General features: G+C 42.9%; 1 protein-coding gene across 5 annotated transcripts in view; it reads left to right on the top strand.

Moving 5' to 3' along the window:
- The window catches only part of LOC120058222 (myosin light chain kinase, smooth muscle-like), an 89865-nt gene extending 76054 nt beyond the window's left edge, over positions 1-13811 (top strand). For 4 of the 5 annotated variants that reach the window (XM_039006716.1, XM_039006719.1, XM_039006720.1 and 1 more), the window contains 13 exons: positions 465-592; positions 1549-1705; positions 3109-3414; positions 3732-3758; positions 3940-4024; positions 4304-4507; positions 6476-6693; positions 6977-7100; positions 8339-8491; positions 8968-9091; positions 10292-10382; positions 11018-11146; positions 11301-13811. In XM_039006716.1, coding sequence (XP_038862644.1) covers positions 465-592; positions 1549-1705; positions 3109-3414; positions 3732-3758; positions 3940-4024; positions 4304-4507; positions 6476-6693; positions 6977-7100; positions 8339-8491; positions 8968-9091; positions 10292-10382; positions 11018-11146; positions 11301-11536 — 1982 coding nt within the window. In that variant the 3' untranslated portion in view covers positions 11537-13811. Of the gene's footprint in view, positions 1-464; positions 593-1548; positions 1706-3108; positions 3415-3731; positions 3759-3939; positions 4025-4303; positions 4508-6475; positions 6694-6976; positions 7101-8338; positions 8492-8967; positions 9092-10291; positions 10383-11017; positions 11147-11300 lie in introns of those variants that run through there. The other variant, XM_039006721.1, reaches the window with a different exon arrangement.
- The last annotated feature ends 13174 nt before the right edge of the window (positions 13812-26985 follow it).

A 26985-nucleotide genomic window follows, 5' to 3' on the forward strand; every position in this document is an offset into this window, starting at 1 on the left:
CAACCAAAATGTCAACAAGCGGTATAGATGATTCCCCAGACTCTGTACTCTAGCTCTCTCGTCCAACAACAGTGATACATGAAGTAGATAGCATAGAGGACCTGGCTCGTGTGCCAAACACTGGCCATACCTTGCTGCTCTAACTAAGACTGAGAGTACTGCTCCCTGCTCTGGCAGAAGTCTGAGGGTGCCTGTAATAGCAATCGGAGATCCCCCTCACCATGCTGTAGTGTAAACCAACCTGCCTTCTAATAACGAGAGCCAGGGGAGCGAGTCACCCAATCCGAGCAGCTGTTGCAGTTGTGCTTTGTTCGCTGCCGGGGAGCATTAAGGCGTTAGCAAGGGAATGACGTGGGGCAAGGGCGGAAAGTCACAACCCTGCCAAACGCAGAGGTTTGTTCTGATGATGGAGATGTTCCTGGCTGAAGTGACTGTTGGTTTGTGTGTTTGTGTGTGTCGTCCAGCTATGCCCCCTCAGATTGTCCAGTTCCCAGACGACATGAAGATTCTGGCAGGGGAGAAGGTGGAAATTCTCTGTAAGTTTGGAGGAGCTCCACCAGTCAACTGCACCTGGCTCAAGTTCCGCAAACCAGTAAGGACCAGTCTGTACCAAATAATTGACAACCTTGATAAAGATTAGCAAAAATGACTGGTGTCGAAATGAGAATGCATAAGCAGAAAAGAAGCCCATACCTACTGTGGTGGATTTTTGATGTTATGGGGCTATTTTGCTTCCAGTGGTCCTGGGGCCCTTGTTAAGGTCAATGGCATCATGAACTTTACCAAGTTCCAGGACATTTTAGCCAAAAGCCTGGTTGCCTCTGCCAGGAAGCTGAAACTTGGCTGTAAGTGGATCTTCCAGCAAGACAATAACCCCAAGCACACATCAAAATCCACAAAGTAATTGTTAATTGGCCACAAAATCAACATTTTGTGATGGCCATTTCAGTCTACGGACTTTGAAAACCTGTGGTTTGAATTCAAGAGGGCGTTCCGTAAGCGCAGACAAAGGATATCAAGGCTCTGGAAGGATTTTTCTGGGAGGAATGGTCTAAGATCTCTCCCAACGTGTTTACTAACTCATAAAACATTTGAGAAAAGGGCTCTGTGCCGTTACCCTCGCAAGGTGAAGTATTGAAAGGTCTTGACCCCTACCTTTTGGGGGGGGGGGGGGAAATATTACTTGTTAAACAAAATCTCGTTCTCTGAGCAATTGTATAGGTATAAAATAATATAATTTCCCCTTTTTTCTTGAATAGAATATAGCTCAGTGTTTTGAATTTATTATTTTATACAGTCATTTTTTGTTCATCTTTATCAAGGGTGTCAATAAATTTGGACCCCACTGACTATAATACTATGCCCATTTCTATGACCAACTCTAACCATGATCTGAAATGATCCACTATCTCCACCATCTCCATCAAATATATCATATTTCATTACGCTGTACTAATTCAAGGATGTAGCTCATCATTGTAGCCTTGAACACCGTTTCAACTAACACATGTCCCCTCTGTGAAACCACTGCCTTTGTCTTGTATGCAGATTCAAGAGGTCAAAGGTGATTTAACCATTGAAACCACTGATGCTACCAGTAAACTGACCATCGCAGACAGCCAGCAGGACCACTGCGGCTGCTACACCATTGAGCTGCGAAACAGCTACGGCTTGAGACAGGCAGCTCTCAACCTTACCATTGTCGGTACGTTCCATTTTTCACACGTCAGGCAGCGACGCCGTTTCTGGCTCCGTTGATGAGATTCAGGAGACAATTACGAGTGGCGGAAGTCTTTCCTTGTATCAAATGAGATATATGGTATAATCCACTGTTTAAAACCACTGCTCCTACTGATACCGATCATTGTATTGTCTCTCGTAAAAATAGCGGTCCTGTAGCTTTGGGGAATGTTGTTGGGGAAGGGAAGGTATGCAGGCCGGGCCAGCGCCGACTCTCTGTATCCTAATACTAACAGGCCGTTGCAGGGATCTCCAGTGGCCTTTTAAGGCTGTGCTTTCTCTCCAGCTGTTGCTTCAGTCTGAGGCCCTTTGCCACTGCTGTTATAGTGGAGTGTATCCAGTCCAACTCAGGGAATACGCCACAGCCAGGGAAAGAGGATTTCTAGAGCTGCTCCATATAAACGCAACCGCTTATGTGCCCGGAGAACTGTTAATAGCATACGAGGAGGCACAAAGCGCTTGTTAGACGCTGGTAAAAATAGCCTACTACTTAGACGCTTGTTAATGTATATGATCGTCGCGTTAGGTTTATGGTTCTTGGACTGTATGTATGGAGTATAGAGGTTTTTGAATTGTTTCATGTAATTTGTGGCCCCTTTTGCGGTGACATTGAATCATCCCGCATGGCTGAGCTGTTGATGTCACGCTGTGCTCTTTGGGGCGGTTTCGTTTAGTATTTTACAAGGGACCACTGGGGATTAAGTGGGGGTATGCTTTTAACAGCTTGGGTAACATGGCATCCCTCTAAACAAAGCAGGGAGAATAAGTGTACTGTACCTAGCAGACAGTCTGGGTCATGTCGTCTGACACCAGCAGTACATAAAACTGATCCAGACTCCATGTGGAGCCTCGCTGTCATGGCTCTCACTGATCATCTGCCCTCCCGAACAGTTTCCCGTACTGTGCCTTTGATGGAGAAGCTGCCATTACTGTATATGGTGAAACTACTGTTGACGAATGGAGTTGGTTCAAAAGGTAGCCACTATAGCCAGACAGGAAGCTGCTTCATTCCCAACACAGCTTTTGTGTGCACGGTCATTACTGATGTTGGTGAATGGAAGGACTGGGTTGACCTATGTTCACAAATCGAGTGACTCATCACACCTTTTCAAAGGCATCAAACTATAGGTTTATGAACCCAAATGGCACCCTATCCCCTATATAGTGCACTACTTTTGACCAGGGCCCAAAGGGTCAAAAGTTAGTGCACTATATAGGGAACAGGGTGCCATTTGGGACTCAGCCTGAAGCATTTATCACCACAATGTGAACATGGTTTTGTGTGGCTTGTTGAAAGGTCTAGTATTGCGTCTGAGCATGTCCGCCATTTGGTGCGTTGATCTACTGTGTGACCTCTGTGTGTTCCAGACAAACCTGATCCCCCTGCACGAGTTCCAGCCGCCTCAGACATCCGCCGCTCCACACTCACACTGTCATGGTACGGCCCCACCTACGACGGAGGCAGCGCCGTCCAGTCCTACAACCTAGAGATATGGAACTCAGTGGATAAGGAGTGGAAGAACCTGGTCTCCTGCAACAGCACCTCCTATAATGTCCAGAACCTGCTGGGTCAGCGCCAGTACAAGTTCAGGGTGCGAGCGGTCAATATCTACGGCATCGGAGAGCCCAGTGCCGAGTCTGAGGCTGTCACAATGTTAGAGGAGGATGTAGAGGGTGAGCTCCCCCTAGTGGCGTCTATGGTGTTCTGACACTCACTGAGAATCACACTCATTGGTAACACTATTAGAATCACACTCATTGGTAACACTATTAGAATCACACTCATTGGTAACACTATTAGAATCACACTCATTGGTAACACTATTAGAATCACACTCATTGGTAACACTATTAGAATCACACTCATTGGTAACTAACAAGCCATTTTCATTGTGTCAGACATTGATTTGTATTAATGATTATTAATTCATAATAATAATGATTGATTCATACTAATGACTAACAACCTTTCTGATCATTTATTCTAACAGAAAAGGAGGATGTTGAGGATGATGAAGGTATGTTTAATCCAATATTCCAAGTTTATATGTAATTGATTCCTTTAAAAAAAAAAATTTGCTAACACCTTTTATGATACCTGAAATGTTTTATAATATCCTTAAAATGCCCTTATAGTGTGTTATGACAGTGACTATAAGCATCCATAATGACTCATAAGTGTCATGTTCTGATGTTCAGAGAAAGAGCCAGACTACAGAGATGTGACCGTTAGAACAGATGTGAAAGTCAAGGATCTGTATGATGTGGAGGAGAGGCTCGGAACGTGAGTACCCACCTATCAACAACGACTATGTCCCAAAAGGCACCATATTCCCTATATAGTACACTACTTCTGACCAGGGCCTATAGGTCTCTGGTCGAAAATTTGGGCACTATATAGGGTGCCAATTTGGGATGTAGAGAACATGTTGGTCAGCAAAGCATTGGTCCACATTGACACTTGTATCTACATGTGCAGTAGGCCTACTGCGCATGCCTCTCATCCATGATATCCTCTGTATCAGACTCCAAAAAATGATCCTTTTCCTTTTCTGTGCTTTAGGGGGAAATTCGGACAGGTATTCAAACTTTTGGAGAAGGGAACGAAAAAGCATTGGGCTGGAAAGTTCATCAAGGCCTACTCTGCAAAAGAGAAAGATAATGTGAGACAAGAGATTGCTATAATGAACTCCCTCCATCACCCCAAACTTGTCCAGTGCATTGATGCCTTCGAAGGCAAGTCGGACATCGTCATGGTTTTGGAAATGTGAGTATATTTAACCCATACTTTACATAAAGTTGATATTCATTTAGGTTACCCGGGATGTATCCTAAATGGCACCCGATTCCCTATATAGTTTACTAGAAATGGAAACAGAAGGATATTTAGTAGGTATACAACTGGAATGAATACAGGTCCATTTGCAGTTTTGATCTTGAGGATTTTCACTTGGCACTTGTGTGTAACAAATTACACTACATGGCCAAAAGTATGTGGCCACCTGCTCGTCGGACATCTCATTCCAAGATCATGGGCGTTATTATGGAGTTGTTACCCCTTTTGCTGCTATAACAGCCTCCACTTTTCTGAGAAGGCTTTCCACTAGATGTTGGAACATTGCTGCGGAGACTTGCTTCCATTTAGCCACGAGCATTAGTGAGGTCGGGCACTGATGTTGGTCGATTAGTCCTGGCTTGCAGTCGGCGTTCCAATTCATCCCAAAGGTGATCGATAGGGTTGAGGTCAGGGATCTGTGCAGGCCAGTCAAGTTCTTCCACACCGATCTCGAAAAATCCATTACTTTTTGGACCTCGCTTTGTGCATGGGGGCATTGTCATTCTGAAATAGGAAAGGGCCTTCCCCAAACTGTTGTCACAAGGTTGGAAGCACAGAATCGTTTAGAATGTCATTCATTATATGATGTAGCGTTAAGATTTCCCTTCACACTGGAACTAAGGTGCCTAACCTGAACCATGAAAAACAGCCCAAGACCATTATTCCTCCTCCAACAAACTTTACAGTTGGCACTATGCATTGGAGAAGGTAGCTTTCTCCTGGCATTGGCTAAACCCAGATTCGTCCATTGGACTGTCAGATGGTGAAGCATGATTCATCACTCCACAGAACGCGTTTCTACTGCACCAGAGTCCAATGGCGGTGAGCTTTACACCACTCCAGCCGACGCTTGGCATTGCGCATGGTGATCTTAGGCTTGTGTGTGGCTGCTCGACCATGGAAACCCATTTCATGAAGCTCCCGACAAACAGTTCTATTGCTGATGTTGCTTCCAGAAGCAGTTTGGAACTCGGTAGTGAGTGTTGCAACCGAGGACAGATGATTTATACGGGCTACGTGCTTCAGCACTCGACGGTCCCGTTCTCTGAGCTTGTGTGGCCTACCACGTTGCGGTTGAGCCGTTGTTGCTCCTAGACGTTTCTACTTCACAGTAACAGCACTTACAGTTGACCAGGGCAGCTCTAGCAGGGCAGAAATTTGATAAAACTGACTTGTTGGAAAGGTGACATCCCACTGAGCTCTTCAGTAAGGCCATTCTACTGCCAATGTTTCTTTATGGAGATTGCATGGCTGTGTGCAGGATTTTATAAACCTATCAGCAACGGGTGTGGCTGAAATAGCTAAATCCACTAGTTTGAAGGGGTGTCCACATACTTCTGGTGATGTAGTGTATCTGAGTATGAAAATTGATATGATAATGTTTATTTTGGAGAATGTCAAATGTCAAAGGAAATTGATTTACATTTAAACATCTCCATTATTCGTGGCTAATGATTCTTTTTGACCAGACAGACACTTCACACAGACAGAAATGTTGGCTTTTTTATGTGGTGATGCTTGGAAAAAGTTCACTTGCCAAGTATTTGAGATGTAAACACATTAGACTGGACCATTTCCCCTCTTGTTTTTATAGCATTATCAAATGGTACACTGACAGAAGAACACTGGACTCACTTGACTCTCATTTAAAACCGCAATTGTCCTTAGTACTAATTTTAGATGATATGTCTTGTAAGCTGTCAAAGCTTTAAAAAAAAAAAAAACGATATTTGAGGTACTCTAAAATGACAAGTGTTTGATATCCAGTGAAGGATTTCCATATTTGGCTGTAATGTGTTTCGCAGGATCTCAAGCATCTCTCTCTCTCTCTCTCTCTCTCTCTCTCTCTCTCTCTCTCTCTCTCTTTCTCTTTCTCTTTCTCTCTCTCTTTCTCTGCAGAATCTCTGGCGGGGAGCTGTTTGAGCGTATCATCGATGAAGACTTTGAGCTGACAGAAAGAGAGGTCATTAAGTACATGCTGCAGATTGTGGACGGGGTTCATTACATCCACAAGCAGGGCATCGTCCATCTGGACCTCAAGCCTGAGAATATCATGTGTGTCAACAAGACCGGGAGCACCATCAAACTCATTGACTTCGGCCTTGCTCGCAGACTAGGTAACCAGGCCTCATGTGCACAGGACATTTTCAGAAATAGGGTTGTGAAATTCCGGTAACTTTCCCCAAATTCCCAGGTTTCCCAGAAATCCTGGTGGGAGGATTCCTGGATATCCTGCTTATTCCCTCCTGATTCCAGAAATCTTCCATCTGGGAAAGTTACTGGAATTTTGCATCCCTATTGAGAATCATAGCAACATCTATCTGTTCATTAACTTCCTATTCTAATGAATGCTAAATAAACACCATCATTTTGAAACCGTCTTCCCCTGTGTGCTCCTAGAAAGCTCTGGAACATTGAAAGTTCTGTTTGGAACCCCTGAGTTTGTGGCCCCTGAAGTGATCAACTATGAAGCAATCAGTTACCCAACAGACATGTGGAGTATAGGGGTCATCTGCTACATCCTGTGAGTGTCAAACCAGTTATAATGACCCTTATAACCACTTATAACCATTCTTACTTGTAATGAGTAAGCTTCTATGTTAGCACTTTATTTGGCTAATCCCAAATAGATTGTTTGTAAATGTTCAACTGACTGTCAACAACATTTATACAAACTATCCGCTAACCCTAAACCTAACCCTTATCCTAACCTAATGTTAAACCTAAACCTAACCCTTATCCTAACCTAATGTTAACCCTAAACCTAACCCTTATCCTAACCTAATGTTAACCCTAAACCTAACCCTTATCCTAACCTAGCATTAACCCTAAACCTAACCCTTATCCTAACCTAATGTTAACCCTTACCCTTATCCTAACATTAAACCTAACCCTTATCCTAACCTAATGTTAACCTTTAACCTAACCCTAACTGTAACCTAGCAAGCTGTTGCATTAATATAGTTTGTTGATCATTTGAGCATCTGTAGATAATCTATAGGGCACTATTCAAATAAAGTATATTTGCTACCGTGTGTCCCTAATCTCAAAGCTGCCTTATTGGATTTCTCTGGGCTTCCATGCTCAAAGCAACAGATACTTTCCACAGGCAGGCGGGCAGGCAGTGTATGGGCCTCTCCAACCTCTATGCCTGTAAATGGATATAGAGACCGAGCAGAGCAATACTCTCCAGTGCCCCAAACCTCTGTGAGGTCTCCTCGGTCCACAAAGATTTATTACACACTGCTTACATAGCAGTGTTAGAAGTAAGGCTGTCTGATCTCTATTGCCTCAGAGATTTCAGTGTAGCATCCCAAACAGCTGCCTATTCCCTATGTAGGGCACTACTCTTGACCAAAGCCTTAAGGGAATAAGGTGCCAATAGTGTGCCATTTGGGACGCATGCTAGGTTTCATCCATCCTGTTAGAGTCCTGACTCAAAGTGTACATGGTGGATAAAAAGCTTTAGTGGTGTACCGATATAAGACCAATGTCTAGCACGGAAAACATCTGGGTGTGCCCAATAAGACGGGCTTTGTTGAAAGTGATGAACGCTTACCAAGTCTCACCAGTGAGCGCTGTTTAAGGGCCCGGCAGGGTGTGGCGCATTTTCCATGCAGAGCAGAAGTGGTTTTTGGTAGACATTTTGTAGGTCAAGCGTTCATTATACTTATCTCTCTCTCTCTCTTTTCTTTCTGTTTCTCTTGCTCTCTCGCTCCACCTCTCTCCAACCCCCCCCCCCCCCATATCTCCATCACTCAGGGTGAGTGGCCTGTCCCCATTCATGGGGGATAACGACAACGAGACCCTTTCCAATGTGACCTCGGCCACCTGGGACTTTGAAGACGACGCCTTCGATGAGATCTCAGACCACGCCAAAGACTTCATTACCAACTTGCTGAAGAAAGATATGAAGTAAGCAACATGAGGCTCTCTGAAATACAGTTTGATTAAAGAGCCATGTGTGTCCCAAATGGCACAATATTCCCTACATAGTGCACTACTTTACCATACTTTATCATAAAGTAGTGTGCGGAATAGGGTGGCATTTGGGTCAAAGCCCCAGTTCTGACATGATTTGAGTGTAAATGGCTTTGATCAGCCTGCCAGATGTCTCTGTTTAGATTGTTTAGGTGTCATATCTGTTATTTAGTCTCCTTTTGCCAACGGTTGCCTTGGACTCTGTATGCATCCCAAATGGCACCCTATTCCCCAAGTAGTGCACTACTTTTGACTAGGGCTCTGGTCAAAAGTAGTGCACTATATATGGAATATGATGCCATTTGGGACGTAGCCCCATATCTCGGTCCAAATCTCTATCTGATGTTTTGTAATACAGTGCGAATAAAGTCTTTGCGCCTCTCAATGTGCATGTGTCTCTGTGATCTTAGGGCTAGACTGACATGTGATCAGTGCTATGAGCACCCGTGGTTAAAACAAGACACTGGCAAAATGGAGGCCAAGAAGCTGTCCAAGGAGAGGATGAAGAAGTACATCTTGAGAAGGAAATGGCAGGTAGGTAAACAGCAGAACAGATCATGTTCTGTGTCCCAGGTGGCACCCTATGAGCCTTGGTCAAAAGTAGTGCACTATAGAATAGGGTGACATTTGGGGATGCAGACCATGTCTCCTGTTACAGATCAACATGGCCATCCGTCTTAATCACAAGACGAGCGCTGTAGAGCGGTGTCCTAACATATTCATCCACCCAAACACGTTTGAGATTGAGAAACTGTGCTAGATCTAGTGCACTATGAGGTTTTGCTAAAGTTCCACTGTAAGAGACGCTACGAAAATCACTGTACTGTTGACTGGTAGCGTACTCTGAGCTTCTAAGTCCCTGCAGTTAAACTCCTTCTTTGAGTGCTCACACATGAGCAAACCTCTCATTGTGTTAAACAGTCACCACGGAGGTCCATTATGTATTTCATGAGGTTGAAAAGTACAAACTGCGAGTATTACTTTGGAAAACTAGAACACAAAACAGTAGAGATGGTGAGAGATGTGGAGAGATGTCCGTTTGACCTGTGCTTTGTTTATAGTAGCAATGTTTTAGGATCATAGATTGCGTCCCAAATGGCAGCCAATGCCATATATAGCTCTGGTCAAAAGTAGTGCACTATAAATGGAATAGGGTGTCATTTGGGACACATTTATTCAGACCTGCTTTCCCCACGGTCAGCATGACATACACCAGTGGACAGTAGATCTGATCGGGTTCTACACATGGACTGAGATGGTGGATCAGATTGTGGAGAAGCCAACTTAACGAGTTTCTCCTGACCCAGCCCAACACTCCTATTAGTGCCCCCTGACCTCTTCCTTCTTACACCAGTCTCCTCCAACACTTTCAAGTTCTGTTTCAGTCTCTCCATCCTTCATCCCTCTTATCATTCTCCATCTGTCTGCTGAACTCCCTCTGCATCTTTAGTCTTTGAGATTATGATGTCCCTCTGTAAATCAGTCAGGACTATCTTCATCAGGCTTCCCTCTGCGTCAACTCTGGCCTTTCCCTTATCTCCTTAATAGCCTGCCTGTGGGACACAGCCCTACTCTGTACTTCATGGCCAACTAACAGGCCATTTCTTATTGTTACAAACAAGGCCATTCATTCATGAGCGTCCTCTTAACATTTCTTGATGATGTCTATTCCTATACCCAGGACTGTTTGTATTGCGACAGAATGTAACGAGTGTATCATTGATTTCATGGCAGAAAACCGGACATGCAGTGCGGGCCATCGGAAGACTGTCATCAATGGCGATGTTGGCGGGCGTCAGTGCCAAGAAAGGCTCCCCTACTGAAGGTGGCATGGCTTTCTTCTTTTTTTTTTTTACCTCCTCCTGAATGTTCCAAACCTTTCTGTTGTACCCCCGAGCAGGGGATGGCATTCAGCTATGGGTGTTTGTTTTATTAATGCCTCCCTGTGAACATTTGCCCTCTTTTCTTTGAAGCACTTTAGTTGGTACAGTTACTGGTGCTACCAGTGGAGCTGCTGCTCCTATTCAAACTCAAAGCAGTATATGTAACTTTTTTGGGCAACCTGACCAAATTCACATAGAAATGTGTAGTTATAGATCTATCATTCTACTTGAAAGCAAGTCTAAGAAGCGGTAGATCTGTTCTATGTGTGCTAGTTCTATGCTTCCCCTTAAGTTTTGTTTTTGCGTCTTTTACTTTCGGTGTACTACACCAGATTCAAACTGCTGAAACAACAATATTTTTGGTTATGGAAAATATATTTCACAGCGGTTTAGATGGTACAATGATTCTCTACATTATACTTGCTTATTTTGTCACCATCAACTGAAATTAGGTGAACTATTAGTTTTAGCAACCAGGAAATGGCAGAGTGAATTTTTGCATAGTGCAACTTTAAGTTCAACTTGAGGCAAAATCAATGTGTAATTTTGTTTTCCCTCATTGTCCCATGTTTGATAGAGGACAACCAGTTCCTTGAATGCCTGGAGTATGAGGAGAAAACCCAGGTCAAGCCCACCTTCAGCTCAGTCATCAAGGATGTGGAGGTGGTGGAGGGGAGCGCAGCCAGATTTGACTGCAAGATCGAGGGTAATGTCTCACAACCTTCTCATTCACATGCATCACAATCTCCTACTTTACATATACAGGCCCGGGCCCGGGTCAAAAGTAGTGCACTATACAGGGAATAGGAGGTGCCATTTGAGACACACATACAGTATAAAGATTGTTTGTGTTTTCCCAGGCTACCCTGATCCGGAGGTGGTGTGGTACAAAGACGAACAGCCGATCAAGGAGACCCGCCACTTCCAGATTGATTACGACGAGGAGGGCAACTGCAGCCTAGTGATCTCGGAAGTGAACGGCGACGACGATGCCAAATACACTGTCAAGGCTGTCAACAGCCTGGGCGAGGCCACGTGCACAGCCGAACTCCTGGTGGAGGTGATGGAGGAAGAGGAGGAGGAGGAGGAGGAATGAGCGGTCCGACCGGTACAAGACTAACAGATGATATCCCCTGTGTTTAGCCTTTAATCTCTTCAATGGGTCGTTCCACCAATTAGGTGCTTTTCGAGTAGTGTAGCTTATTTCCTTGTGACGGGGAATGGAAGCATGTTGTGTGCAACAGGAAGGGGCAATTGAATGCAAGCTTCAAATAAATGTTTTTCCTGTTAAAACATTTCCAGCCTGTCTGTCTACGGGGTAACAGGGTGGACGTGTTATTCTTGACCCGCTCAGTTTTCCACCACGAAACACCAGAAAATGTCCAAAAAGATTAGAACCTGCTCACCTGCTTTTACACTGTGATTTGACTATTAGATGTTCAATGTTCCTTTTGAAAAACATATTTGAAAAGGAAGAGGATGCACAGATGTACAAAATGCAGAATTTTGGCACTTTAGGAAGTCTTTATTCATATTAGCCCTTTACACTGGCCTATATGGATAGGGCTAAGTTGAAATGTTTCTTACAGAAGGAATATGAAAAGCATATGCATAACCATGTTAGCGATTGAAAGGGAACAGTTTTGAGATGATGGCGAAATTAGTAGGCCAAAGATGACACGAGTTCATCTGACGCAAGACTGAATCCAAACATTATACTGTTGGTTTTATGTGCGTTTTACATTTTAATGTGCTTTTTTTGTCACATTTGTTGATAACGAAATCTGAAAATACTCTGGATACGTTCAGTAACATGATAAGAATATCCCTGGCAAATGTGGGCTAGGTGCATTGCAAGACATCGAAATGACAAGGGTTTGAGTGAGAGGACTAACTGGTCTTCAAGTGGCCACACACCTCTCAAGTGTACACTGTTCCTAAGAAATTGTAATGCACTTTTATGACCAAAAGGTGTTTTTTTTTTTTAGGTCTCCTAGCTGTGCCTTTGAGGAACCGGAGAAACATAATTGTAGTTGTTTTGTTTGGAACACAACCCTGCAGCCGACATGACTAGCTAAGTTATAACACACGATATTACAGGGTTAGGCTTTCACAATGCAATTCAGGGAAGCCGATCCTCATTTTGCTGAGCATTGAAAGGAGTCGTGAGTGCATTCAGGTGTGTGCGTCGCGGCGTGTTTCTCACAATAAACAAACGGACTCATTCTGCTCTGAACAACCACGGGTGTGACTCCATGGCGTCTTGTAGCCGTACGTCGAACATAGTGATCATGAACGTTGACACTGTTATATGACATGAGTCTTATGATATGGAAACGTGAACTGCACATTTGGACTCGTGGCTTGCTTGTACCGACGTCAAGGCGGTTGCCCACTTAGCGGGAGGGATGGGGGCGACTTTTTGTTGGGCGAGGTGCTCAAGTTCAGAAAGGCTGTCAAGTCAAAACCCACACAGCGCTGCGAGTTTAAAGGGCTACGAATCAGATTGATTTCACTTTCCACGTGGTCTATTTTAAAGGGCACTTTGTTTAATATGACAGGCTTTTAAAAATGCAATATTTGTGTACAATTTCTACTTTAAATATCGAAGGGATGCAAAAGGCACTCATTTCGTGGAACGGCACTCATTTCGTGGAACGACCCTAAAAGCTGCGTCGCTAAGACACTCGCCTTCTCTGACACACTCAGAAATGGGGTTGAAAATGGGCTTGATGACCTTTTGCTATGTTTGTGCACTTTCTTTTCTACTTACTTTTCAGTTATAGCAGATTTCAGATGTTAATATTTATAACATTACCTTGACATTAACCACATTCCAGCTGTTTGTGCTTTATCCATTTATTTAAAGGTATTTGATTTCCTTCAAGTTATCTACATTTTTCTTCCTCAACCAAACAAGCCCAAAGTGACTGGTGTGTTTGTTATTAGCATTATTTGCAATTACCCTGGGCTCTTCTAAGAATGTTTTTAAATTGTATTTTTATTTAAGCACAGAGTCATGTTATCATATTTGAGCATCAGTTTAGAGATCTTCCTTGCAAGCACGTGTCCACGATATTACAAATTTGCAATACTAAACAGACCAGTGAATTCTCACATCTATATTTGTTTTGTATTAGATGTATGTAGATTTATGTTTCTAAAATTTTTATAAATGTATCATTTTGACAAACTGCAGATTACATGTAATGAGAACACTACAAGCGTAGTTACTCACAGTTACTAAATAAATGTTTATCACAAACTCATGCTGGTTGTATTGTTCGGGGTGAGGTTCCTATGGTGTTAGAAACTTGGGGAAATAATGTATTGATCGATTGATTAAAATAAAATACAAATATGGGACCAGATTGCACAATGATGTCAGACTTATTTCAGTTGTGGTCGCTAGATGCTTTTTTCCCCAGAGGAGATCAAGTTAATGAATTTCCTGGCTGGGCTGTGGGACAGTGGATGTGCATTGATAAATAACATTTAACTGTTAATAGGCATTACCTGTGGATTATCGTGAATAAATAACGGCAATCAATCAATCAGCATACAGGATCCAAACCGTTTTATAATTCAAGTTTAAACATGAAACGTGCGCTTTGATTCAAGAAATATAAATCGTGTGGGGTGAATACAATGTCGTTCTCTCATTCTAAAAGTCCATTCCAGTGCAAGGTCGCTAATCTACATTGCTTTGGAATTCTGTCTCATCAAAAATCTTTACAGAACCTTTCCCCCTTCCTTCTCTAGACACAGTGGATAGGACCAGACATTTATTCTGACCTGCTTTCCCCACGGTCAGCATGACATACACCAGTAGATCTGATCTGGTTCTACACATGGACTGAGATGGTGAATCACATCAGATTGTGGAGAAGCCAACTTAATGAGTTTCTCCTGACGCAGCCCAACACTCCTATCAGTGCCCTCTGACTTCTTCCTTCTCACACCAGTCTCCAACACTGAGTGAGCTTCGCTGAGCTCTTTCAAGTTCTGTTTCAGTCTCTCCATCCTTCATCCCTCTTATCATTCTCCATCTGTCTGCTGAACTCCCTCTGCATCTTTAGTCTTTGAGATTATGATGTCCCTCTGTAAATCAGTCAGGACTATCTTCATCAGGCTTCCCTCTGCGTCAACTCTGGCCTCTCCCTTATCTCCTTAATAGCCTGCCTGTGTCTCTCCTCTATCTCCATCTTCTCTGTACATCTCTTTAGTTCTGTCTCCCTCCCCAGCTCTTTTATTTTCTTTCTTATTTCAACTGTCTCTAATTCAGTTATTGTTTCATGAAGTATCGTGATATCTCCTTTGAGCTTCTTAACTACGGCATCTTTCTTCAGATAGTTCTGCAGCTCCTTCTCAAGCTTCTGTGTCATCTCCCTTTCCTCACCCCTCTCTTCTGTATTATTCCCTCCATCTCTCCGACCTTGGCCTTTGCCTCCTGGTAGGTCTGACTGTTGTAGAAACACTCTCTGTTTCATGCCACTATCTCCTCTACCTGCTCCAGCAGATCTGAGACCTGAGTGACATGGGCCCTATCCTTAATGTTGAGGACATGGTACCTGCTCCCACGTTTTTCCACAAGCTGCTGGAGGTCCTGACCCCCTGCTTGGCGAAACTGCTCAGTGCTCTGCTCTTTCAGGCCGTCAGCATGGATGAATAGAATCAGTGTGTCCCCAACAACCCTCTGCAAACATCTCCTCCATTCTCTCCAGCAGCCCTTGGGGGGCTCCACTGGTACTGTATGACCAGGAGGAAGGTGGGGGTCCCGGGGCACACAGACAGCAAAGTCCCACATTCTGTCTCATCTTGATGATGGCGTTGGAGGAGATGGCTGCCGTTTTTACGGGCTCCTAACCAAATGTGCTATTGTGTGTTTTTTTCACGTTATTTGTAACTTATTTTGTACATCATGTATCTGCCACCGTCTCTTATGACAGAAAATAGCTTCTGAGTATCAGGACACCGATTACTCACCTCGTACTGGACAAAGAGTTTTTCATTAAGGAGTCGGACGCAAAGGATTTACTTCAGACACCTGACAAGGCCCAAATAGCTGTCATTCGCATGAAGAAGAGACGGAGATATCGGGGACGTAGGTCGGGGTGCCTTGTAAGGATCTGACGGCGAGTGAGTAGTCTGGCTCTACCATCAGTCCTATTAGCCAACGTGCAATCATTGGATAATAAAATGGATGTGCACCGACCAAAACTATGCTACCAACGGGACACTAAAAACTGTAATATCTTATGTTTCACTGAGTCGTGGCTGAACGACGACATGGATAACATACAGCTGGCTGGGTTTTTGGTGCATCTATAGGGGTGGCGGTCTGTGTCTATTTGTAAATAACAGCTGGTGCACGAAATCTAATATTAAGGAAGTTTCGAGGTTTTGCTCGCATGAGGTAGAGTATTTCATGATAAGCTGTAGACCACTATTTACCAAGAGAGTTTTAATTTATATTTTTTTGTAGCTGTCTATTTACCACTACAAACTGATGCTGGCACTAAGATGGCCTTATATGAGCTGTATAAGGCCAAAACCAAACAAGGAAATGCTCACCCAGAGGCGGCACTCCTAGTGGCCGGGGACTTTATTGTAGGAAAACTTGTGTGTTTGAGGTGTTTGAGGCTGACTTACAACTAGGAAAAACGCACAGCACTGACCAACACACAGCTCAGACCAACACAGAGCACTGCTCAACACACTCACTGTCTGTAGGTTGGACCACTTTTTAAAAACATTGTAAAACCCAGGGTAAGAAACATTAACTCACTGTTAATAACTCCACCCCTATAACAAAAAAATATATTAACTCACTGAGTGGAGGATTCCACTCCATGCTGTTTCTCCTTCTCGGTGGGAGTGTGGGGTCTCTTCTCCCACTGTTACACAACACAAACCACTTAACACCCAGAACTGTTTGGGGTGTTGTAAGTCAGTCAAAATCACAGATCAGAATCAGGAAACAAAACATCGGGCAGCATGACTGGAAAAGTGTGCATAAGAATACACAGTCCTAAACACATAATGCAGTTAAGTTAATGCAAAGCTTCTGTGACATAAGAATTGTTAGAATTTTGAAACATAGCTGAATAGTTCCATCTCACCAAGTAGTCTTTTCTTTACTGGCATCCCATCCAGTAGTTATTTGATTTGTTTCTCCTGGTCTTGTAGTTGCTTGTTACTCTCCTGTAACTCCTTTCTAGATTCACTCAATGTCTTCCTCATCTCCTCTTGTTGCCTCTCTTTTTCCTCCAGTTGTTTTTCCATTTTTACCACCTATGGAAAATACAATATTATGGATGATTATTAATAATATTAATTTGATGACCAAAATGTATGTTCTCTCCACTAGTTTTGTGCTCCACCATAATATCTAACTAATTACCAATTTTGTGTTATTGATTTCTGATTGGATGATTGATTTGCCAAACAGATTTATTAATTCATCAATACAAAAAGCCTACCTGGTTAAATAAAGGTGATTTTTTTTTTAAATAAAAAATATATACAAAAACCTTACAGAATTTGTTTTACTCATCCAGCCTCTCTGATGTCAACTGTCATCAGATTATCAACCATTATAAAATCAACAATAAAAGAACATTATCGATATTATTCAGTTTGACAGGTTAATTAATGACAATCAATACATCAGTTAATGGTTCGTTATTCAATTATTTATTGATTATCGTGCATGAATTAGTCTGGCAAACTGATATAGATCATGTTCCCAGAACCAATCAATCTTCTCTCCTCCAGACTCTCACACTTACCAAGCTCACCAGCCGATTCCTCCCTCTTCAGCTTGACCCCCTGGGTCTCACGTAATAAATACTCTTGAGGCTGAACTAATGGTGGAAACCAGAGGTGTGTTATGTGTGGTAGACTACATCACTTGAATACAAGACGAGCAAGATACAGTGCATTAGACTACTCCAATAACTCAACCCTCTCTCATGTAGGGACTGTGGGCACCAATGGGATCCGGTTAGCTTCATTAGGTTAATTAACAGCAAGTTTTTATTGGCCCATTTCTGGTAATGAATTTAATTAGGGGAAATGATGGGGTACTACGGTAGATATACTGTACAGTATTGTGGGAGGAGGCAGGGCTATGTAAACCCTTGTGGAGTTCAATAAACAAAACAGAGAAATAAGTAATTACTCACCCAAATACCATTTTCCTAATTGTCCATTATTCAGGATGGAAATCCATGAATAATGATAATGTAAAACAAAATGTATTCATTATTACCTTCAAATCAACATCTGTCATATTATCCAATTGAATGCCATAGTGTTTATAAACAGTATACTGTACTAGTGTTGTTATAGAGCACCATCATGGACCGATAAATCCACCGTAGCCGCCTCCTGCTGTTCTCCATGGATGAACTGACATACAGTGTGTAGAATCCATGATCTGACTCCCTGATGTCTTTCAGCCTCTAACACACATTGCCTCTCTCCAGCTCCTGGATGATCAGACTCCTCTCTGTCAACTGGCCATTCTTATACAGGTAAATACACTCTGCCCTCTTAAACCGCCCGATCGTCATGAGAACTGCACTGGTCTCAGGTGAGAGGTGACAGGACAAGGGGGGCATCTTCACCGACATCAGCGTCCGTGTCATCTTCAGTGGTGATGAATTTAAACAAATCTGTTCAAGAGAAAACATTTCTGGTTTATTGACATTTCCATATTCACCAATACTCTCATAAACACAGCTCAATTAATAGCTACAATAGACATATAATGACAAGGATAATGTCAACTGTAAAATACGACACCTACAATCCAAGGCAGACGTATTTATTTGAAGAATAAGAAGTACAACATGAATGCAGTGGGAATCTATGATGCAGAAGGAATTTAAAGGAGCTTGGGGGAAGGAGTCACTGTGGAGCAGTAGAGCTGTTTCGCACAGACACAAACACAGCTTCAACTCATTTCCAACAGTTGACATCCAAAGACACTGTAACACATAAAGAGACATTAAACCTCAAACTCCTTTGACTTTACATAATTGGGTTGGTATTGTTGTCAAAAAATGTGTAAGAAAAGCTAATAATGAATTCTAAATAATGACGGACTCTGGACTCTGGACCAGGGACGTCACTAGACATCCAGAACATCCGGGGCTCAGCACGACTGAAATCTTTCTTCCATGCGCTGTGCTCTCCAGACACCAAATAATCAACACTTCTTAATATTAATTCAATGGATTGTGGTCAGTAAACCCATGGAATATTGGTAAACATGGCTAAACATGGTATCTACAGTATTAACAAATACAGCAAAACTATATTGTCATTTTCCATGAAGACAAATGGTTGGAAAAATAAATAATCATTTTGTTACAATGTTTTCATAAGCCATGTCCAATATTTAATTGGCAATAAAAAAAAAGCCTCATGTTGATTGATGTTGGTCACATTACTGCTAACTAATGTGAGCTAGTCAAGGTGCATGGACCGTGCAGTTCCAAAATAATCCAAATGGTGGGAGCCTAAACCACAAATTAATGGGGGGTTATAATATGTACAAAAGCATGCACCAAACACTCATGAAAATCATGATTTTATAATATTTATGGTAATAAATCTCAGATTCCAAGGTCAATTAGCTACAGGAGAATATTTATATCAAATTAATTACACAAAAAAATATACACCCCCTCCAACACCCCTGCAGTAAACAACACTTCACAATTTTACACACGTCAAATAAAATCAAATGTTATTTGTCACATGCGCCGAATTCAACAGGTGTAGACCTTACAGTGAAACGCTTACTTACAAGCCCTTAATCAACAGTGCCGTTTTAAGAATAATAAGTGTTAAGTAAAAAATAGATAAGTACATTTTTAAAATAAAAAATATGAATAATTAAAGAGCAGCAGTAAAATAACAATCGCGAGGCTATATACAGGGGGTACCGGTACAGAGTCAATGTGCGGGGGTACCGGTTAGTCGAGGTAATTGAGATAATATGTAGATGTAGGTAGAGTTAAAGTGACTATGCATAGATAATAAACAGAGAGTAGCAGCACCTTAAAAGGGGGGGGGGGCAATGCAAATAGTCTGGGTAGCCATTTGATTAGCTGTTCAGGAGTCTTATGGCTTGGGGGTAGAAGCTGTTAAGAAGTCTCTTGGACTTAGACTTGGCGGTTCGGTACTGCTTGCAGTGCGGTAGCAGAGAGAACGGTCTATGACTAGGGTGGCTGGAGTCTTTGACAATTTTTAGAGCCTTCCTCTGACACCGCCTGGTATAGAGGTCCTGGATGGCAGGAAGCTTTGCCCCAGTGATGTACAGTCAGGATGCTCTTGATGGTGCAGCTGTAGAACCTTTTGAGGATCTGAGGACCCATGCCAAATCTTTTCAGTCTCCTGAGGGGGAATAGGCTTTGTTGTGCCCTCTTCATGGCTGTCTTGGTGTGTTTGGACCATGATAGTTTGTTGTTGATGTGGACACCAAGGAACTTGAAGCTCTCAACCCGCTCCACTACAGCCCCATCGATGAGAATGGGGGCGTGCTCGGTCCTCCTTTTCCTGTAGTCCACAATCATCTCCTTTGTCTTAATCACGTTGAGGTCACCTCTTACCTTCACATGTCTTCACGTCTTCCCCTTTACATAAACAATTGTTGACTTAAATCCATAACAATGTTCCACTATTCAAGAAAAACATACTGTACATGAGTACATTCAGACGTACTACTGCGTGGCCACGCACGACTCCAACAAGTTTGCTGACGACACAACGGTGGTAGACCTGATCACAGACAGCGATGAGACAGCCTACAGGGAGGAGGTTAGGGACCTGGCAGTGTTGTGCCAGGACAACAGACTCTCCCTCAACGTCAGGAAGACCAAGGAGCTGATCGTGGACTACAGGAAACAGGGGGCGAGCGTGCCCCCATTCACATCGACGGGGCTGTAGTGGAGTGGGTTGAGAGCTTCAAGTTCCTTGGTGTTCACATCACTAAGGACTTAACATGGTCCACATACATATCTGCACAGCGCCTCTTCCCCTCAGGAGGCTGAAGAGATTTCTCATGGGCCCTCAGATCCTCAACAGCTGCACCATTGAGAGCATCTTGACTGACTGCTGCACCGCATGGAACGGCAAATGCACCGCCCTCGACCGCAAGGCACTACAGAGGGTGGTGCGGATGACCCAGTACATCACTGGGGCTGAGCTCCACGCCATCCAGGACCTCTATATTAGGCAGCGTCAGAGGAATCCTCAAAATATTGCCAAAGACTTCAGCCACACAAGTCATGGATTGTTCTCTCTGCTACTGTCAGCAAGTGGTACCAGAGCATCGGGTCTCAGACCAAAAGGCTCCGAGACAGCTTTATCCACACAAGAAGAACAGCAAGAAGATTGGTCCAATCAGCGTCGGTCCCATGTCACAAGTCGTTGAAACCGAAGGCAGAGAAATGCTTCTAAGCGGACAGGAGTGACTGCGAGAGGTTCGGAGCAGATTGACATACGGAATAGCTTCGCTGCACTGGTGCCTGATCTACCTGCGCCTTCATTGCTGGGATTGCCTGTGTCTATGAGGGTGGTGCTGACTCATACTACGCTGACTCCAGCAGCGGCTTCGTCGAGTTCGTCCACTTTCCCTCTCTCTGGATCTGACGGGGCACTGTCTGCTGTGGGAGGTCTGGACCTATCGCTGCGAGCAGTGGGCCTACGCTATCTTGCCTCTCGTGGCCCCGTGAAAGGTTCAACGAATTGTGTGAGGGGTAGGAATGGGCAGATTTCTCCATTCCCGTCTCCGGCCGTTGTATTGGGTAGCTCAATGGTGAGACATGTCTCAGTCCCTGGAGCTAAAACGTTGTGCTATCCAGGAGCATGAGTACAAGACATCAATAAGCTGCTTCCAAACATTTTAAATCAGCATCAGAAAATGTTGTCTACCATAGTTCATGTGCGATTCAACTACATTATGAAGGGCAGCTGAGAACAGCTGAAGATGTATTTTAAAGAACTGATTGAGTCACTGCTTGACACCAACAAACACCCCATAATATCTGTCCCTCTGCCCTCCCTAAATTGTGGCATTGAATGTTTCAGCAGACTTCATGCCCTCCATAACTGGCTACGAGACTATTGCAGCTCTGTGGGTGTAACTTTTACTGACAATTTTGATACCTTCTGGAAACAAAGGTTGTTTTATAAGGAAGATGGGATCCACCCAAATCATTTTGGTTCCTGGATCCTTTCACAGCATTATAAGGCTGTGTTGAGACAATGACTTATCAATGACCAAAGTCCAGCTCAGTTAATCCCTATCATTGTGTCGCTGAGTTGTCATAATGCTTCAGCAAATGTAGTTTATCCCAGGGGCGTTGGAAGACACAATGTTAGCAACCTAATTTATGTCTCTCTTACTGCCCTGAATGCCTCTGCTCATCCCACAGGTATTGTATGCAGTAATCATGTGCCTATGAACCAGAGTGATACTGTTAGCACTGAGGCGGTGTGCCCTAGCAGGAAGTCCACTGTGTGCAGCTCACCCTGCACTAACATAAATAACATGAGCATGTCTACTTCTGCTTAGAATCCCAGTAAGGCAATGAAAACAATCAAGCATCCCAGAAAAGTGTTAAAAATATCCCACGTTAACATATGTAGTTTAAGACGCAAGGTTCATGAAATTAATAATTTGCTAGTAACAGATGACATTCATATTCTGACAATCTCTTAAACTCACTTAGATATGACCTTTGATGATACAGGGGTAGCAATACATGCTTATAACATCTACAGAAAATACAGAAATGCCGGTGGTGGAGGTGTTGCCATTTAAATTCAGAACCACATTCATGTAAAGTTTAGAGAGGATCTCATGTTAAATACTGTTAAAGTAATATGGCTACAGGTTCATCTGCCTCACCTAAAGCCCATTCTGGAGGGAAGCTGCTATAGACCACCAAGTGCTAACAGTCAGTATCTGGATAACATGTGTGAAATGCTTGATAATGTACGTGATATCAACAGAGAGGTATATTTTCTGGGTGATTTAAATATTGACTGGCTTTCATCAGGCTGCCCACTCAAGAGAAATCTTCAAACTGTAACTAGTGCCTGCAACCTGGTTCAGGTTATCAGTCAACCTACCAGGATAGTTACAAACAGCACAGGAATGAAATCATCAACATGAATTGATCACATCTTTACCAATGCTGCAGAAATGTTAAAACAGTATCCAAATCCATCGGATATAGTGATCACAATATAGTAGCCATATCTAGGAAAACCAAGCCTAATATAGTGTATAAGAGGTCATACGAGAAGTTTTTTTAGTGATTCTTATGTGGATGTAAACAATATTTGTTGGTCTGTGGTGTGTAATGAGGAGCAACCAGACCCTGCACTTGACACACTTGAGGCACAGTGATGCTGGAAATGTTGGTAAATACCCATTAAATTGCTGGGAGATTATACATGGAGTGCACGACTTTCTTTATTTTAATAGTTTAAAGATTAGCAAACTTGGCATGACATGCCAGCAACAAACGCGGACACTACACATCCAAGTATAACTGACCCAATTATGAATGAATTTTGAATTCCGTAAAGTGAGTGTGGAAGAAGTGAAAAAATGATTGTTGCCTATCAACAGTGACAAGACACGGGGTCTGACAACTTGGATGGAAAATTACTGAGGATAATAGAGGACGGCAGCAGCTAATGGGGATCCATAATACTGTAAATACAAATACGCTGCTGCTACTTAGTTTTTTACTCTTAATATTATTATTAATAATCCCAACGCCTAGACACTTGTAGAAAATAGTAAAAATAAAGAAAAACCCTTGAATGAGTAGGTATGTCCAAACTTTTGACTGATACTGTATATATTCAACGTTTTTACCAAAGACTGCAGCTCAGGCTTGTACAAGAAATCTACAGACTTTCACCTTTACTCATATACACCCTTACAGGTAAACTCCTTCGCTCTCTAGTACCTCTCTCCCCTACTTCTACATGACGTAGCATGAAGACTGTAGTAAATCCTTTACTTATTATTCATAATCATATTAGGAACCTATTAAGATACTCGTGTACAACTGTGAGAAGTTCAGCAACATTCAGTCCAGTTTATTGCCAGCAGATAATAAAGTCTGATTGATTCTTGAGGCTTGGCTCTGTGTATTCTTGTTCCAAAGATCAGTGACCATGTGACAAACGCATCAACTCAACCGAGGATCAACTTTGATCACAGATCACATTATACAATTTATTGTCACCTGCTGGCAATAAGTACTGTGTGTGTGTTATTTTGATGCCAGCAACCACTGCAGCCTAGCCCTGTCAGATGAACCCTGTCAGCTCTGGGATTCAGACAGGAACACCTCTCAACGTTGAGGCTACCAGCACAGCCTTGTGCTTTTCTTGCATACATTTCCTCTGAGGATGAGAACTGGGTGCACATGCAAAAAGTAATAGCCTTTTTTTTTACTTTTCAAAACATTGATTTATCTATATAAAATTTACCAGAGTAATCATGTTCAAGTAATAGGCACTGTATGTATGTCATGACATGCATAACTCATAACTTCTTCAATGTAGAGATGCATTTAAAGTTTCAACGTGAAACCTTGATTTATTGATATTGTGGGGTAAATACAGTGTGGTTCTCGCTCTGCTAATAGTAGACTTCCTCTAAGTCCCAACAAAAGTATCATCTTTAGAGTTCTCAGTCTCTGACTCCTCCAGGTCACCCCCCCCCCCCCTCCCCCAGTCCCACTGTTGTTCATTTGATGAAGATTGAATGCCAAGACTATCCTTACCAATACAGAAAACCGATCACGTAACAAAAAACAGATTACCCTTGTGTTGTCAAGTATCTGAATTGTCATTAGGTAAATAGTAACAAATTATCTTGGAATGGATGCAGTTCTTATTACATTCCAATTACTCTATACTGGGAGTGGTTACGTCCCAAATGGCACCCTGTTCCCAATGAAGCCCATGGGAAAAGTAGTGCACTATAGAGAGAGTAGGGTGCTATTTGGGACGCACAATTGTATGTCGCCTGTAGCAGTTCCATTGCAGAGAGTAGCTGAACCATTACAAACATAACTCAGCAGAAATACTATTAGGGAGCCCTAGCTCTGAAAATAGCTTCCTCAGGCTTATCTGGATGACTCACAACAGATGAGTTTCAGTACCACCACGTCAGACTGGCATACACACTGGCAGGTCTACGAAACAACGTTTAGTGCTAGTTATGTTTTAAATGTTCCTTCTTGCTGTGTGAATCACATTTAAATATATAATATTTCCTCCAAAGTAGTGTGAATGCTGTGTTTTGCATCTTTATTTTATTTCCCCTGTAATACACTTTATATGCACTAGAGGGCCTCTTCATTCTATGATGCATCTGACATTACGTTCTCAGTTTAGGATTTACAACTCAGACAAGATATGTGTAAAGCCTTCATTCAGCTGGAAACTTTAACAAGCCCAATATTCTGTCCACAATGCTTAATTGGCCTGAAAATGATCACTTCCAACCTCCTATACCACTGTTTACTCTGAACTAAAATGGGCCTTTCGAAATGTCAAATTGTATTTATGTTTATAGCACAGGAGGTTGGTGGCACCTTAATTGGGGAGGACGGGCTCGTGGTATTGACTGGAGCGGAATAGGTGGAATGGTATCAAATACATCAAACACATGGTTTCCATGGTTTCCAGGTGTTTGATGCCATTCCATTTGCTCCGTTCCGGCCTTTATTATAAGCCGTTCTCCCGACAGCAGCCTCCTGTGGTTTATAGAATGACCTGAGTGGAGTCCCTATGTGGGTGATGTGTAAAATCTTGCCCACTGATCAACAGACAACTTTGGGGTTAGGGAGGGTTGCAAACTCTGGCTCTGTCGTGGCTCTACCACAATGTTCTCTTTGTGCCACGTCTTCTCCCTCTCTCATGAGCACTCTGACGTTTAAGAACACTACTTCCTTTAGCTTTGTAGACAAATTTAGCAACATCTGTGAAATGGTGTCCCTGGGAGATTCCTGGCACAGAGATTTGATTGTACTCTCTTTATTTTGGGCATCTGTTTGGCATTTTACATTTCCTCGCGGTGCACTTTGGGCCCTCTTAGGATTGCCTTAGTGGGGATTTCTCTAGGCCTCGCAGCACTGAGCAGCTGTGGGGTGTCTCCCCCCTGAAGCATCGTATTCTCCCATTCTTCTTTGTGGATTAGGCCAAAAGAGCCTTCTCTGGAGGTGTCTATTAGGTCATTATTCATTGTGACACAAAACATATACTATAGTGTTTAGCCTAGCAGTTGTCATAGAAAAACATGTTTTTGCCTATTTAGCCTCTCTTCTCTTCAGTTCCAGAGGACTACTAATCAAAAGGCTAGCCAGACTATTTACATTGCCCCCCACCCCCCCTTCTACGCTGCTGCTACTCTCTGTTATTATCTGTGCATAGTCACTTTAAAATCTCTACCTACATGTACATATTATCTCAATTACCTCGACACCGGTGCCCCTGCACATTGACTCTGTACCGGTACCCCCTGTATATAGCCACGCTATTGTTATTTACTGCTGCTCTTTAATTGTTTGTTATTCTTATCTCTTATTTTATTAAAATGTATTTTCTTAAAACTGCATTGTTGGTTAAGGGCTTAGGGGTAAGTATTGCACTGTAAGGTCTTACAACAGTTGTATTCGGAGCATGTGACAAATACAATTTGATTTGATTTGACTACCGACACCCTGTCTCCCTGCCTTTCTCAGCCAGCTGAGGCCCTGTCATGTCTGCAACCACCCCCGCCCTCCACCAGGAAATCAATGTCTCTCATTCCCATCTCCATCCACACACACACACACACACACACACACACACACACACACACACACACACACACACACACACACACACACACACACCATCTACTGTGCGCTGCCTCATCATCAGCTGCAGCATCGTGTCTGTGTCTATCCCACTCACTCCACAGCCTTGGCTGCTCTCCACGGCAGACGTCTGAGAGAGACCCTGCTATTGTTGACTGGTGTTGGTATGTTCATTGTTGTGTCTTTTACAGGCATAGCTCTGCTGAGCACTGCTGTTCTGTATGTTCATTGGTTCATTTGTGGCGTTTTGTGTACAGAATAATAGGCGAGTTGTTGAGCCCCTAAGGCCTAAAAAGAAAGGCCAATTATTATAGCTATGTGATGAAGGTTATAATATTATGTAAAATAAAGGGCATGATTGTAATGACAATGTTATTGAGATAGGCTTACTGGTTTTGAAACAGGTATTAGAATTGTTGTTGTATGCCTGCAATGAGTTGCAAAGGGAAAAAATCTGTAACTTCAAATATTGCACATTTACACATTTAACACTGCATGACCAAAAGTATGCTCGTCGAACATCTCATTCTAAAATCGTGGGCATGGAGTTGGTCCCCCTTTTGCTGCTATAACAGCCTGCACTCTTCTGGGAAGGCTTTCCACTAGATGTTGGAACATTTCTGCGGGGACTTTCTTC

The sequence above is a fragment of the Salvelinus namaycush genome, chromosome 13 (genome assembly GCF_016432855.1).
Source record: "Salvelinus namaycush isolate Seneca chromosome 13, SaNama_1.0, whole genome shotgun sequence".
In the NCBI taxonomy this organism is placed as follows: domain Eukaryota; kingdom Metazoa; phylum Chordata; class Actinopteri; order Salmoniformes; family Salmonidae; genus Salvelinus; species Salvelinus namaycush.